The sequence below is a fragment of the Scardinius erythrophthalmus genome (assembly GCF_964197995.2).
Source record: "Scardinius erythrophthalmus genome assembly, chromosome: 4".
Taxonomy (NCBI): domain Eukaryota; kingdom Metazoa; phylum Chordata; class Actinopteri; order Cypriniformes; family Leuciscidae; genus Scardinius; species Scardinius erythrophthalmus.
This window is the reverse complement of record NC_138224.1, coordinates 7,592,579-7,608,117: the sequence shown is the minus strand read 5'-3', so window position 1 is coordinate 7,608,117 and position 15,539 is coordinate 7,592,579. Positions and strand designations below refer to the sequence as shown.

The 15,539-nt window shown below is 37.3% G+C and overlaps 1 protein-coding gene across 2 annotated transcripts in view; it reads right to left on the bottom strand.

Annotated features, from left to right (window-relative positions):
• utp20 (UTP20 small subunit processome component) overlaps positions 1-15,539 on the bottom strand; it is a 31,747-nt gene that overhangs the window by 11,802 nt on the left and 4,406 nt on the right. For both annotated transcript variants that reach the window (XM_081363890.1, XM_081363889.1), the window contains exons 9-42: positions 15,007-15,153; positions 14,129-14,263; positions 13,960-14,037; positions 13,699-13,877; positions 12,520-12,654; positions 12,075-12,163; positions 11,884-11,989; positions 11,629-11,779; positions 10,763-10,825; positions 10,522-10,680; positions 10,363-10,439; positions 10,131-10,210; positions 9,464-9,740; positions 9,193-9,372; positions 8,798-8,888; positions 8,621-8,706; positions 7,902-8,027; positions 7,626-7,792; positions 6,758-6,966; positions 6,414-6,557; positions 5,886-5,965; positions 5,470-5,693; positions 5,240-5,384; positions 4,612-4,699; positions 4,379-4,522; positions 4,242-4,295; positions 4,000-4,152; positions 3,710-3,865; positions 3,468-3,608; positions 2,477-2,614; positions 2,234-2,373; positions 1,572-1,660; positions 1,078-1,385; positions 251-390 (exon numbers count right to left, since the gene is read on the bottom strand). In XM_081363890.1, coding sequence (XP_081220016.1) covers positions 251-390; positions 1,078-1,385; positions 1,572-1,660; positions 2,234-2,373; positions 2,477-2,614; positions 3,468-3,608; positions 3,710-3,865; positions 4,000-4,152; positions 4,242-4,295; positions 4,379-4,522; positions 4,612-4,699; positions 5,240-5,384; positions 5,470-5,693; positions 5,886-5,965; positions 6,414-6,557; positions 6,758-6,966; positions 7,626-7,792; positions 7,902-8,027; positions 8,621-8,706; positions 8,798-8,888; positions 9,193-9,372; positions 9,464-9,740; positions 10,131-10,210; positions 10,363-10,439; positions 10,522-10,680; positions 10,763-10,825; positions 11,629-11,779; positions 11,884-11,989; positions 12,075-12,163; positions 12,520-12,654; positions 13,699-13,877; positions 13,960-14,037; positions 14,129-14,263; positions 15,007-15,153 — 4,679 coding nt within the window. The remainder of the gene's footprint in view (positions 1-250; positions 391-1,077; positions 1,386-1,571; positions 1,661-2,233; positions 2,374-2,476; positions 2,615-3,467; positions 3,609-3,709; positions 3,866-3,999; positions 4,153-4,241; positions 4,296-4,378; positions 4,523-4,611; positions 4,700-5,239; positions 5,385-5,469; positions 5,694-5,885; positions 5,966-6,413; positions 6,558-6,757; positions 6,967-7,625; positions 7,793-7,901; positions 8,028-8,620; positions 8,707-8,797; positions 8,889-9,192; positions 9,373-9,463; positions 9,741-10,130; positions 10,211-10,362; positions 10,440-10,521; positions 10,681-10,762; positions 10,826-11,628; positions 11,780-11,883; positions 11,990-12,074; positions 12,164-12,519; positions 12,655-13,698; positions 13,878-13,959; positions 14,038-14,128; positions 14,264-15,006; positions 15,154-15,539) is intronic.

Sequence of the window (15,539 nt, the reverse complement as noted above, 5' to 3'; positions counted from 1 at the left end):
TATTTGTAGCAGCACCACTAATCCATCACTCAAACAGACACTTCCATTAAAAATTCTATATTACCTTGATTTTGTTTTGGGGGTCTACTAGAATAGGTTTTCATGCTTGAATGTTCAAAAAACATTATTTTTTAACATAATTATACATTATTTCATACCGTTTTCATGCTCAAACAGCACTGTTACACACTAAAGAAATTTGCATATTAGGTCCTCTTTAAGAGAATGGGTAATGACAGAAGAAATATACCCTGGCAAGTTTGCTTCCATGACATCCTTTGGCAGAGACTTCATGAGTTGAATCATGGCAAATGCAATAGGCACTCTGGCCACTTCTTCATCTTTCACCTCCTTAGACTTCACCATCTTGTGCTCGTCATCTCGCTTAACCTGCAGAAATAAACATTGGTGTACAATAAGTTCACGCTGAACACTTTGTTCCAGTTGTGAGCACTTCTGTGGTTATAAACAGAATATTTATCTTTACCATTTATTTTGGGGGCTTGAGACATTAGAGAAAAATGTCACTCTTTTTTTAATATATTATTAAAAATCTGTTAGATTTTGTCGGCATATTGCGTAGCTGTGTTTGGAGTCAATTGTTTTATTTGTGATAACGCAATGAAACATGCCAAATTATGCAGACATAATTTTTGGCCAGGCTGTCATACAAAGAAAATATGAACATGCAAAAACAAGAGAACCAATGAAACATTAATAACTGATTATGTTGTAGTGAATGTATGCTTTTTTTCCTGTGAGATTTTGTTTTTCTATGCATTTTTTTGCATTGTAAAATCAAACCTGTAGCTGTGGTTTGCCCTTTTTTGCCAAACAATTTTGTCAGATAAATACCTTAACCAAGTTTAGTATTTTGTTCTTCCCTCATATTTAAAAACTATAAAATATTTTCCTCATATCTTGATGGTTTAATTGAACTTGTAGGGTAATTAAAAACAAATATCCCCTCAGGACATCACTTTTGGCCACATCCTTTGTAGAATTAAGTCCATTAAGAGTCTTTAGTCTAGCTCAACTGTAAACTAAATTCATTAAGTGTGAAGAATGAGTTCACACCTTCGCAGTGAGGCACTTGTGAAGTTTAGGCAGGACGGTCTGAGTGACCGTGTGATGAATAGAGGAAATTAGCGCCTCTAGATCGTGGTTACTCTGCGGAAGCCCACTACTGACAACAGGAAGCACTTTCTTCGTTTGGCTCTCTTTGCCTTTATTAGGTTTGGCAGGGCCTTCCGTCTCAGTATCTAATGCTGTGGAAACGGCTGCTCCAGCCTCATCAGTTTCCATGGCACCTTCAGCATCACTTTCATCCGTGTCCATAGTTTCCACTGCCTCATCCTCAGCCTCTTCCACCACAACACTGGGCTCTGTTGATAGATCACGTTAGTCAAGTAAAGCTGTGTAGTTTAAAGTGATGTTGGGTGATGTCACTTCTTGTTGACGTTCAAAGTATTGTCAAACAAAATGGGGGCTTGCTAGACCCTCCCTCCTCCTCATCCGCGCACTAATATACTAATACTAATACTATAATGTGGCTGTTGTGACATTCTCACCTTCTGTCTTCCTGTTTTTGGCCGCCTCCATTTCTTTACTGAGAGTCTCATGGTCAAAGTGGAAAGCATCAAGAACAATCAGCAACAAACTAAGCCAATGAAAAGAGTCAAGAAAGTCTTTCAGCGTCATGAACAGAATAAGAACATCACAGAAAAGGCACAAATGCAAATTTCAATACATTGTATCTGGGAAACACTACACATTCAGTGTTGAAAGGAGATGTATATCTTGTTAATATATTGAGTGTAGCATGTAAGAAGAGTATTACAAGGCATTGGTATAAGCCGGACACCACCTTGCTTGGAGAATGGACAGAAATTGTTAAAGAAATATATAATATGGAAGAAATTACTTATTTTGAGACTTAAAAAAAAACTTTGCTTGCCCCTTAACAGAATGCATATACCCCCTGTTCTATTGTTTGATTCTTTTTTCTTTTCTTTCTTTCTTTCTTTCCTCCCCTCCCCCTGTCTTTCTTACTGTTGAAAGCTTGCAAAATCTTCAATAAAAATTCAGTAAAAAAAAAAAAAAAAAAGGCACAAATGCACAGCAAGTGTGCCTGACCGTATGGAATACAAGATAAGATATTTGTCAATCACGCTCAGGATCTGTTGTGCACCAAATCCCCGTTATGTAACACCGACTACTGCAGCAAGCTTACCTGACTGCCAGTTTCTGCTCCGCTATTCCAGACTGTAAAATATGGACGAAGTGTTTTATGTAGAACAAGTACTTGGACCAGGTCAAGCGTCTGCACACGGCACCAATAACTTCTATAGCGGCTGTTTTCATGGGTTCATACTGGGAACACAAATCATTTATCCATTAAAAACACTTAAAACAAGCAGCATGGTGACAGAACAATTGAAACTGTTAAAAATATCATCAAAAAGTAAGTAACAACCTTCAACAGTTTTTCATCAACTATAGCGATCATGGCGTAGGGCATGATGTAATTCTGCATGGAGCGTGATGACATCACAATCTTGCCCTCGGTCAGCTGCCTGGCAAACTTCCTGAGCGCTCGACCCCTTCTGTAAACCTGTAAAACAAACAGACTGTGTTTTATGCTCAGCCAATTTCAAATAAGAGTCAAAAAAGTGACACACAAACATACATATATACACACACTGTACACACACATACACATATATATATATATATATATATATATATATATATATATATATATATATATATATATATATATACACACACACATTCATACACACCTATATATATAAAAATAAACTTGCACACACACACACATTTATATATATATATATGTGTGTGTGTATATATATATATACATATATATTTATATATATAACATATATATTTATATATACATATATATTTATATATGTATATGTATATATATATATATATTATACACACACATATATACACACACACACACACATATATATATATACACACACACATATATATATACACACATCTATATACACACACACACACACACACACACACATATATATATATATATATATATAAATGACTATTACTAGTTAATAGCTAGTTAATTATTATTAAATTATTAATGACTTTATATAATAGTAATTAGATTATTTATATAGTACATTAGTTTATATTTATACATTTCATTTATTAATATATTTAATTTAATTACTATTCATACACCCTTTCCTGTAGAAAAGGATTGCTATGATGAGAATTGAAACTGTTTTGAGCTGCATTATGCAGCGAGTAAAAAAAGCTTGTTTCATTAAGGAAAGGAGTGCACTTGCATATTGTTCAACCACATATTCAAAATGTGAGACTCTTTTTCTACAAGCTCCACCCAATTGAAAATGTATGATGTTTCTAGTTGAGTCTCACGGATGAGTTTTAATAAAGTGTCCTGACGTTACCTGTATGTGCTTCATATGCTCAAAGAAATCTGACTCGGGATCATTATGATCTGTCAGCTGAGCTAGATCGCGAAACTCTGGTCGGTTTGGAAAGGTCTTCACCAGGCAGGCCAGAATCGTAGTGTATTCATTTCGTACACTCTGCAAAAAAAGACAGCCAGATATAACAGTGTGAACTACATGTGAAATGTTCATAGAGCAGTGCTGTAATGAATGCAAGCTGACATGTCACTAGTTTTCACCTCAGTCTTGCTCTTCAAACCCTTTCGCAGGGCATCCAGTATCATGTACTGCACAATCTCTTTGTACTCGGCCTCTGGGCATCCGACTTCTGAGAGCTGCATTATTATGGCTGACAAACACATGGTGGCACTGTCTGCCAGAGACATGTCGCCGATCTGTCTCAGAAACACAGAAAAAGCATTCAAAACTCGAAGCAGATCAAGACACAAAAAGATGAACATAAAAAGAAACTTTAGAGCTCTTCAAAGCTAATAGTAATGTCACAAGAATCTGAAATCTTGATGGTCACCTCTAATGAATGGAAGCAGTTGTGCATGACAGCAGTCAGGTATCTCATATCCAGCGTACTCATCTCTTTAATGTGCTTGGTGGCCTCCTGGAACGTCACCAGACGCACGTCAAAGTGAACCTCGTCCAGATGGCGGCTGTCAAACGCGTTGAGCTAGAGAAGAGAGGAGAGCGGGTCAAATACAAACATGACAGGATTAAACAAAACTAAAGCTGTTTCTGATTGCCTCAAAGGACATTCACCTGAATGACAATGTCTGTGATGTACTTCAGTTCACTGTCCATGTCTGACAGAGTCTGTGGGGAGAGATACGGTCAGTCGGGAAAAGTTTGAAGTAGACTAAAGAGGTGTTAAAGTGGCTGGAGATGCGGAAAATGACCTGGAATGCTTCACACAGAGCCTGACGTGAAAGTCTGTTGTGAATGATGGAGAAGAGTTTGCTGAGAGGTTTGAGGAACGCGCTGGGCTCTAAACACTGTCTCAGAAGGTTCTGCACTGTACCCAGGATGTCCAACTCTGTTTCCTGAATGAAAACAAGGAAACAATGAGAATGATTTGAGATTAAAGCAATTAAATATTAATATTCATTAATTACTGGCATGAGGAGTGTACCTGTGCAGTTTTGGGTTTGTGGAGGTAAGGTAAAAGCAAGCCAATTAGTGTTGAACTCTGTCCCTTTTCAGTCACAAATCTACTGATCCTGGAACACAACGAAGGTTATTCATTTTTGAACATTTCACTTCATTGTACATGATAGCATTTCTTATTGTCATTAATGCGGAAAATGGCTGTGCTGCTTAATATTTTTGTGGAAACTTGATCTCTTTTTTTTCTTGATTCTTTGATGAAAAGAAAGTTCAAAAGAACAGCATTGAAACAGAAATCTTTTGCAGCATTATAAATGTCTTTACTGTCACTTTTGATCAATTTAATGCATATTAATGTCTTTTTTTAATTATACAAGACCTTTGAAGAGTAAATATAAGCAGCACAACTGTTTTCAACATTGATAATAAGAAATGTTTCTTGAGCAGCAAATCATCATCAAATTATTTCTGAAATCATGTCATTTTTATTGTTCGCCATCTAGAAAAAAATTGTTCTGAAAACGATTCCACTGATATCATTCCTCTGTATCATTATTGGTGTGGTAAGGGAACTTTATTGTTAACAGTTATCGTCCTTGCTGTGAATGGCTCTTAAGTTGCCTGTGTATATATATATAGATTTAGGAACATACTTAGAGAGGATGTTGAGCTCTTTGCTGACTTGAACTCTGAATTTCTTCTTTTTGAGGCGTTCAGAGTTGCGCACGACTCCGCTGAGGTACTGTAGCAGAGCTGGGATGTGAGGAAGGAGCAGACGGCAGCCGACAGTCAGAGAATCTACCCGAAAAAAAGAAAAAGAGATGTCAAATAAGCAAATAATAATGGGTCCTCTAGTATAATCATCAACACCCATTCTCAGTACCTGATAAATCACAACTTTCAGGGATCACACAGTCATTCACAATCAACTCTGTCTCATTCTCCTTGGGTTCAAAGTCTGGAGTGCTCAGCAAGCTCTCGGCTATGTCAATCACCATGGCCACTGTGAGGGCAGTCACGTTTTTGGAGGATAACAGACCAAATACATTGAACAGGACGTCACACTCAGGGTGGCCTGGTCTCTGCTTAGCAAGCAAAGGGAAACATCTGAAAGAGTGAAAAGACAACATTTATATTATAAGATTGCGTTGCAATAAAAAAACTGTGCACATAAATATTTAAGAGTAAAAATAAAAAGAAGCATGGCTATTTTAACATAAAGGGGGTTCTTGCATTCATACGTAGCTTCATTTTTCTATGAGAGGTGGGTCTTCTCCACATGGTTAATAATAAACTTACCGAGCATTTTGGGTCCACACACGGATGACTTTCATGAGGGGCGTTGGTGCATACGTGCTTTCAGTGGGCAGACGACACACCTAATAAACAAAACACAAGCAGGTCATCTGGGTTACTTACTGAATCTATACCGATTCCAACTGCATTTAAATATATCAAGACTGCACCAGCACACGAATCAGACCTGTAAATTAAAGTTGTGGTTGTATGTATGTATGTATATTTATTTTCAAGGAAGAACCATGTCTATTAATAGGTATTACTACAGTAAAGTCTTGAGCTAGTCAGCTTGAGATCCTGTCCATTTAAACTGGTTATATCTCTTAATCCTAGCAGTGAATGTTTTATGAACAGTAGGACAACCATATTCATCCGCACAGTTACGTAGAGCCGAAGCACAACCAAAACAATGTTCTTCCGCAAAATGCATGCAGTTTTGTTTTTTAACCACTAGATGCCCAAAAGTTACATAGTTTACCATTAAATTTACTAAAGCTATCCCATCAGATTTCTCTTTCATGCACACACCTGAGGCCACACCACAGCTTGGAAAACAGCGTCCAGCTCATCTGCAGTGAAGTTGTAACACTCAAAGCCATCAAAGAAGTCTTGTATGCGCAGAATCCCCAGACGACGCAAGTTCTTCAGAGGATTGATGCAACCAGGCTTGAGCTACACAAACATAAAGAACAGTGAGCTCTTGAGATCAACACCCCAAAATAGATTCACTCACCACAAAATAAAAACATTAAATGAGGAAACACTAATTTCCTACAAAGAAAACCCACTAATTTTTAACTTTGAAGAGTTATATTTCATAATTTAGAGTTTGTAAAAGTATTAATGAGGATGGTTTTCTGCATTCAGCTCACCTGCTCTCTGTGATCCAGTATAAATGACACGGAGGCTGTGATGCACAGCAAGATCTGCAAAACTTTGGGCAGGTAGATTTGGATGAGATGGCCTAGTTTATTGATGAGCAATTCTATGGTGTTGAGCAGGCTGTGCTGGCGACCCACAGGGAGAACAGCAGACAGGTTCGTTTCACCAATGGCTCGATTTACCGCAGCCAAACACGCTCCTGCAAGCAACAAATAATTCATTTTCTAAAATCAATGCTTGCTTCTGATCCATCTTTAAAAAAAAAGGAAATGAGTAAAACAAAATCTTTTGGTAGCTTGTCTCAATAAAAAAAGTGTCCATTTATTAAAGTGCATGAATGCACTATTGTTAGCTAGCTATTTAAGTTTTCTAATTCTGAAATAAACCGAAATATTTTTTACGACCTTAAAGTTTGGTTCAATTAAAATGAACTCGGTGCAATTGTTCTGTTAGTGCGGTTCATTTGAAATAAGTTTGAGCATTGTCATCCGGACCTTGGTGCGCACAAAACAAGCGGACTGAGACCCCTGAAAAAGTGGTTCGACTGAAATCTGAAGTAGATGTTTGTTTTTGTGTGTGACAGAGGAATTCAGATTCAGATTTTAAAAATACAATTATATTTACACACATACAACAAGCTCATTCAGCCCATCCTACAGCATTGTATTGGATTTTCGATAAGTTCCATCGCAAAACATAAATCATTTTCTTTTTTGGTCTGGAGCAAAAGAACCAAGAGAACCAAACTACAAGTATGAACACACCCTTAATCTAATGTACTGCCAATAGGTGATTAAAAGATGTACGTTTGAAGGTTTTGTTAGGATTTAATAATTTTAATAAGCTATAAGTAGTTACCTTCAGCGTAATGACGAACAGGCTCCAGTAGAAGATCTATAAACATGCCCATCTCCTCTGGCTGACAGGCCGCCAGGAAGCGCAGCACTATGGAGGAGCGTGAAGCCGTGCCCGACTTACCCTGAAACTTACTACCAACCTTAGTACACATCTTCCCGTACAGTATCCTGCAAGAATAAATAAAAACTACTGAATACAGGCAAATAACATTCACGTTCAGTGAAGAAACAACAGTGAAGCACTGATATCATTCATATGCACTGTGTGTGTAAACACCTCATAAGCATGGGAATGAGTTTGGGTCTATGTGACGAAAGTACCACAGTTCCTTCTTCTGAGATGTTGAAATGGACAATCTCATCTTTAAAATGCTTGTCATCCAGAAGTCTCTCCAGATTCTCTCTGTAAACAACCACAAATCAACAATCATTATGGACCTAAAACAAAGCCCTGGGGAACGTCGCTGCTGCAGTTCAAAAAAACGTTCACAGTGCTGCTTAAAGCCATCATATCAATACCCCCATATAACCCCCCAAAAAACGTCTGCACAAATAGAAAATGTTGTTTAAAGAAAACTTGTTTAAAGCATCCAACCGGCAAGTTTGAGGTTGGAGAAAAGCTATCTCTGATAACAGGCTTAAAATTAGGTCAGTGAGGATTGCCTCTAGGTATTTTTTTTCCTTGCACCAAATGACAAAAGTGGCTTCAAGTATAACTCAGAGATGTGAAATGAATCCATAGATGTAAAATCGTAATAGACTAAAAGACTTCCTGAGGCAATTGGTACATTCCGGTATGCCAGTAGAGAGAGTTAGTAGGGAAACCAAAGAAGTCTTTTGGAAGATACCATCAGTCTCAGCTCTGAATATAAAGGATTCTATTCATAAACTGACCTAGTTACTGTATAATAGTTTTTACAGAAAAAAAAAAAGCTCATGTGGAAAGCAAGAAGAGAAGGGAAAAGATATTTGGGTGCTTTGTGTTACAGGTCTTACTTGTAAGGAAGAATATTTGGGTCTTTGTATGTCATCAAACAGTCAAGTGCTATTTTCTGGATTTCTTGATCTTTATGGCACAGGAGCTGTAGGTTTAGAGAAAGAATTAGTTTCAGCTGGCCGTTCACCAGGAATAATAAGCAGATGTCCCTTTAAAATAAAGCTAGGAAACCACACCTGGGTGTACAGCTCACTAAGATTTGCCTCCATGCATAAAGATTTCGGGTTGGTGAATTTGGAGAAGACCTTTAAGTGAGCAATGAGCTGCCTGAAACAAAAACATAGTCAAGTCAAGTCAAGTCAAGTTTATTTATATAGCGCTTTTCACAACACAGGTTGTATCAAAGCAGCTTCACAGTAATAAATTAGAACAATACATCAATGTTTGTTTCTAGTGGAACGTCTACGTTCGGTAATGCTGATCAATAGTATCGTTGATTGATTAATTCAATTAAATATCCCCAAATATCCCCAAATACTTACACAAACATAGATTCACATGTTTGTGTAAGTTCTTCAAGTAGGTAACTAGAGGACAAAGGGGGATGTTAGAAGATAAGATCATCTCTTACTTGGCCGCTGCTCTTCTTGGCATCTTCTTCTTGAATTTTTTGGAATCTTCCTCCTTTTCTTCATCGTCTTCCATTTCAGCATCTACTACACCATCCATTTCCTGCTCCGATAAAGAGCTGCTTTTCTTAATGAGGTCCTGAGTGGGAGCCACCATCAGGTCAGATGGGTAGAACTCATTACTGTGAACACAAAGACAACAGAGAAAATTCTGTTATGGAGAACTTTCTAGAAAGACAAATACTAGGTTGATGTGATAAAGCAAACACACACCTGATGAAGCGCAGCAGTAATGGGCTGAGCTCTCGGCTACGTGGCTCCACTCTTTCGGGAAACTGGGACATGGCTCGCCAAAGCAAGCCACGGAAGTTTGTGAAGTCCGTTCGCTCAATGGGATTCAACACCTGGTCCAGTTCTTCCAGAAACAGAACTCCCACATCCCCGCTCTCGATCACGCTGGTCCCTGGACCTCTGAGCTGCTTTGCGGCTTGATGTTGTTCACCACCTCCCTCATCATCGTCGTCATCATCATCTGCCTGGAGCTCTTCCTCTGAGAATAAAGATTCAAAACAGATTCATACATTTATGACTAATGGGAACATATAACAGGTCAACCTTTTAACAAAAGACAACACTTAGAACAAAAGACAAATAATATTATCACATTGAGACTATTTTTGAGAACAAAAATATTTAACTGAATTGAGCTGGATAATGACTTCTTTCATAATTGATGAACTTTAACATTGACAGAGTTATTGAACTGAATTGAAACAACGTTGAACTAAATTGAGCTGAATGACACTGATTGTCTGATAGATTAACACTATTATTTTCCTGTTTATTATTGTGTAGTTCTGTATTGTAAACAATATGTATTGTATAAAGTGCTGACAAATAAATATGACTGGTCTCGAATGCCTCATCATTGAGAACTCACCAGCTAAACCAGCAACCATCTCCAGATGTTCATGATAAACCTTCCAGAAAGATTTGTTGTCCATTTCTTTAGCATGCGACCTGGACGTATGAAAGCATATCAAACCAAAACTCAAAGACAGAAATAATACAGAGAAATATAGAATAATGCTGAAGACATAACCTTAGGGTTTAAAGGCAAAAGATCAAAAATGAAACAGATACTGTGCATTCAAGCAATGCTCCACACTTACACCAACAGATCAATTACAGCATCCCAGAGAGGTCGGAAATTGACAAACAGCATTGCAATAAGATAACGAAGAGGAATCTGTAAAACACAAACATATTTATAGCACAAAACAAAGCTTTCAAAAATTGTATAAGTATAAGGAGTATAAGGCATTAGCTACTTCATGGAAAGGTCCCTTAGGCAGACAGGGCTGCACCAGGTCATGACGGAGTTTACGGAGATGTAGTAGTTTCTCCCTGTAGTCCTGCACTGTGGCCGGGACCTGCTCTGCTTGCAGACACACAGCGAACACCGTCTGCGCATTTGGGCTCTCCTCTCCCTGAAGAAGAAATGAGTTATTTATTAATAAATACATGCATGCTTTCTTTGAGATTTTTGTCTGAAAATCTCACAAATGATACCTCTGCAGGTTTAGGAAGGTCAGCCTCAAAGTTTGACAATATTCTGAGGGTCAGCAAACGAATCTGTAGAGGACAAGGAAAAATTGATCCTTTACAATCTGTATATTCATAACAGCCGGGTCCACACAGATGAGTAATGAACATATTACATTCAATGTAGAACCATTTTTGGTAACAAATTACAATAAGGTTTTATTAGTTAACATGAACTAACAATGAAAAACACTTATAAAGCATTTATTAATCTTAGGTAAAGATAATTTTAAACTAAATAAACAAAAATTAACTAATGATAAATTAACAAGACCTTATTGTAAAGTGTTACCCAATTTTTAAAAATAATTACAAAAATAGAATGAAAGTTTTGGACTATAGAAATTTCAGTGACGTTACTTAAAGCCTTTATATGTAATACATTATAAAATCATTTTTAATGCATTAAGTATGCCATGTAATGCAACTTATAATGACTTGTATGGTCTCATAAATAATTGTAACCATAATTATAATACTTATCTATTCACTGAACACACCTTTAAAAAGTACAATGCATTAAAACACATAGCAAACAACAGATTAAAGATGTAACAAGAAATCTGCAAATCTTATAATGCCTTTTAACTGGTTACAATTATTTATGAAAATATATAATGCATTATAACGAAAATTATGAATACCTTTATAATGCATTATACATAAAGGCTTCAAGTAAATAGTCATCAAAATTTCCTTGACCTTAAGATTTAATTTAATTATATCACTTTTCCAGGCCTTAAATCCTCTGATATATCCAGGTTTTCCAGGACTGTGGGAACTCTGAGCTATTCCCACTTAACAACAGCAACCCTCACTAGGCTAAACCTGACCTTGGAAATGTTGGAAGAAAAATTGGAATGCAGTTTATGGTACAATTCCAGCAGAGAATCATGGGCCAGTTCAGCGGAGGAGCCGTTGAGTGCCAGTCTGGTGTAGTACAGATCTCCTAACAACAGCGCTGAAAGATCAGTGGGGACTTTCCTGTAACAAACAAACAAAAATGCAAGTTTCTTAATTTAACAGACAAGATCCTTTTTTACTGGGATGTTCAGAGCAAATAAACATGTAAATTCTGAGGCACATACTCAATGATGTTTCTGACCAGTTCTACGGGCAGGAGTGACTGTACCGCTGTCGTCTCCTTGAAACTGAGCAGAGTGCTAAGAGCCTGTCGGGCTACAAACAGCCCTCCTGAGAGGACAGAAGGACAGTATTAGGAACATCATTTAACATAAAAGTAGCTTGAGACAATCATTCACACACACACTTGACTGACCTCTTCCCAAAGTTTCACTGCACACCTCCTGCAGTAACCTGTTCAGTAGTACAGTGACGGCCTGTATAACGCTTGATGCTTCTAATGGCCTGTAAAACATTTTAATTGTTGTATATTTACACAAATACCAAATTATACAGCAAAAGACCATTAACCTTTAACTGTCATACCACTTTTTTATTCATAGATCTGAACTTAAAATGTTGTAATTCATGAATTCTTTGGAATAAAGGCTTAAGTTTGGTCCCTTTTTTAAAGAAGTCACAAAACAGCAGATTATTGGAGATGTATTGCAAAAGTACCGAACTAAGCATTTATTTCATACAATATATATATTATATATAATATACAATTTAAACTGATTGGTTGAGGATTTAAAAGAATATTATAGTAATTTATGCTATTTAGAGCTATGCTAGAGGATTGTGGGTAATTGAGTTTTTACCTGACGTGTGGGAGAAGCACTAGTGCAGCCCAGGGATGAGAAAGGTCAGAGAGCGGCTGATCGTTGGGGATGTCAATGAGAGAAAGAATCCGCTGGGGAACAGAGACCGACTGGTCTCTTTCAGGTCCAGTTGACCTAAAAGAGAATTTGGAATTTGTGAAGTATTTAAATTCAAGACAGTATATTGTTATGCCCTTTTACAAAGTCTTGATTTTGTTTTTGGGGTCTACTAGAATAAGTTTTCATGCTTGAAATGTTCAAAAAACACTATTTTCCCCATATTTTCCATTGTTGCAGCACCTCCCTTCCCAGTCTGTCAGTAACGCTCTGTTCAGTTCCTGTCTCTATCAAGCCCCTCCTTCTGAAAAGAGTAATGTGCTCTTATCTGTCGGCTGGCCCAGTTAGTTGGTCAGATTGGTCAACCCAAGTGTGCCACACACATCCTGAAAAGTGAAGCCAAAGCATTTTGATCGCCCCCTGGTGGCTGGATGCAGAATATGTTGTAAACCCTGCCCTCTCCATGTAATAGAATGGGACGTTTGTTATATGAATATCAGAACATGCAATACATCAGAAGAACGAACAGCCCCTCTGCTTTTAAACAAACAAACAAAAACTTTTATTCTAGCTTTACAAATTATTTTTTTATCACCACTTGAATATGGGTAAGTTTAATTTTTTTTAAAAGCTACATTTTGAGCAAAAAGCTGAGAAAATCGCATTTTAGTCAAAGACCACATCTGGATTGGATTCAGAATAACGATCAAAAATCAGATGGAGTACATCGAGTCCATCAACACCCCCACAGCTTGCACAGTCCTATAGCTTGTCCTGGGTCGCCATTTCATTCGGTAATGTTAGGCAGTTTTGATTTATATGCTTTTTAATGTTGATGATCGTGTTATTTAACATATGCATATGATTACATATACTATCACTTGTTTCTGCATCATCTTCACCTGCATTTTGTCAGAAGATTCAGTACTCTTTCAAAAGATGCATAATAGCGCCCCCTACCTTATAACAGTAAAAACACGAAAAGCATCTTTGGCGGCGAAGCGTTTTCTCATAAAAGACTAGATAAATTGTCAATAGCAGTGAAAAAGTTAATGAGGAAACAAATTTTTAAAGTGCATAGAAATTAAAGATAAAAAAAAAAAAATAAATAGCCCAGCTTACCTGACAGTCTGTCCAGTGAAGACTAATGGGTACTTCTCAAAAGCCATGGATCCGTCAGTGGGGGGCGGAGCTTTGGACAGAATCAGACCAACCAGCAGTTCTAGAACCAGCTGTCGGTTTACAGCGTCCTCAGTGCAGAAGAGCTGCTCCAGGTACTGCAGCAAACTGGGCAAGAACACCTAGAGAAACACATATCAACATTAAAACCGACGCAATTTGATCTTAAAGATGGTTTCACACCACAGTTCGGGTTTCACTGACCTGCTCAAACTGTTTCATGTCAAACATCTCTTTTGTAAATGACAATATGACGTCTCGGTCCATCCCGCTATGGAAGACCTGCGTGAGGGACCAGAGAGGAAATGAGGTCGACAGGAAATCAGACAGATAAAGATGGACAAACGTTTGTGTAAGTGCACACAAAACCAACCTTTTTCACTAGTTCGTGGATGCTCTGGGCTGGCAATGACAGATTCTCCCCCATCAACAGAGACGAAACCACTTGTAAAAGCATCCTGGAGCAGGAGTAGGACAGTCCTGGTGCTTGAACTAGCTTCAGAAGTGTCTAAATACAACAAAAATGGAGAAAAACATATCAGAGATGCACCAGCATTCAAGAAGAACAGTATTTAGCCATATTCGGACAGGACTTGTTTTCCAGGAGGAAGTTAGGGAAGTCAGTGATTTTATTCTCATCCGAATCTGCCATGCCTCTGTTTTTCTCACACAACCTCAGTAAATAAAATCTACTGAGTAAATCACCTACTGTTTTTCAGCTAACTCAACAGTCCTCTGAGGAATCTAATCCCATCCGAATGCGAATGTCTGTGATTTCTGATGCTGTATTATCCTGATGCTTCTGCTCATGTGTTTTTGACCTAGCTGTACTACCGTTTATTTCATTTCAAAATGAATGGTATCCGACAAAGAAAAATAAAATTCTAAAACTAATAAACAGAGCCAAAACATGGAAACTGCCCATTTTAATATTAGTGTCAGGATAGTAAGAAATTTGTCTAGATTTCTCTGCTCACTTGAAAGTTTATTATATAAACAGCCGCTTCTATAAACTTAATTAAAAGACATGTACAGCATACATGATGCACACAAGCACAGCACATTAACTTCTGTAACATCCACGTCTAGAAAACACACTACCACCAATGTGAAAAACACTGAGATGTTAGTCTGTCCAAATTGGTACATGAAAATCACAGATGTTGAATGATAAGAACTGTACCTCAAACATTGTTTAGAAAACTAGGCCCGTCCAAATAGGGCTTTTGAGTGATAGAAAAACACACACACCTCACAGACAGACTGTGGTTTTGTAATTTTTGCTCCTTTGCGATGCTCCACAAGTGTGTGGTAGATGTACAGAATCCTCTCCAAGTGTTCGTTAGCTTGGTCGGCGTCGCTTGTCTCTAACTTTCCAAGAACTTCTTTCAGAGACCCCTGCAACACACACATACACATGCAACACACACATATATATAAAGACCATTAAAAGACAAAAAATATATATAAATAATAATACTGGATCTTAATATTTTTGTCTGCAATGGGATTGTATAAAAATACTGATTAGTTGAGGTTACAAAAGAATATTACAGTAATTTATGCAAAATAAAACGTATATATGTATTTATATACACACACAAATGGTATGTTTTTTTTAAATGACAATATAATGTTCATGCATACAAGACGCATGTATACAGAAGTGTTTGCTCTTCCTTAAATCAGTTTTAAACGGGTGAATTATTACTAAATATCAAGTAAAAAAGCTATTTGTGTGCACCACATCATTTGCAGTTATTAATTTAAAACACAAATCATAA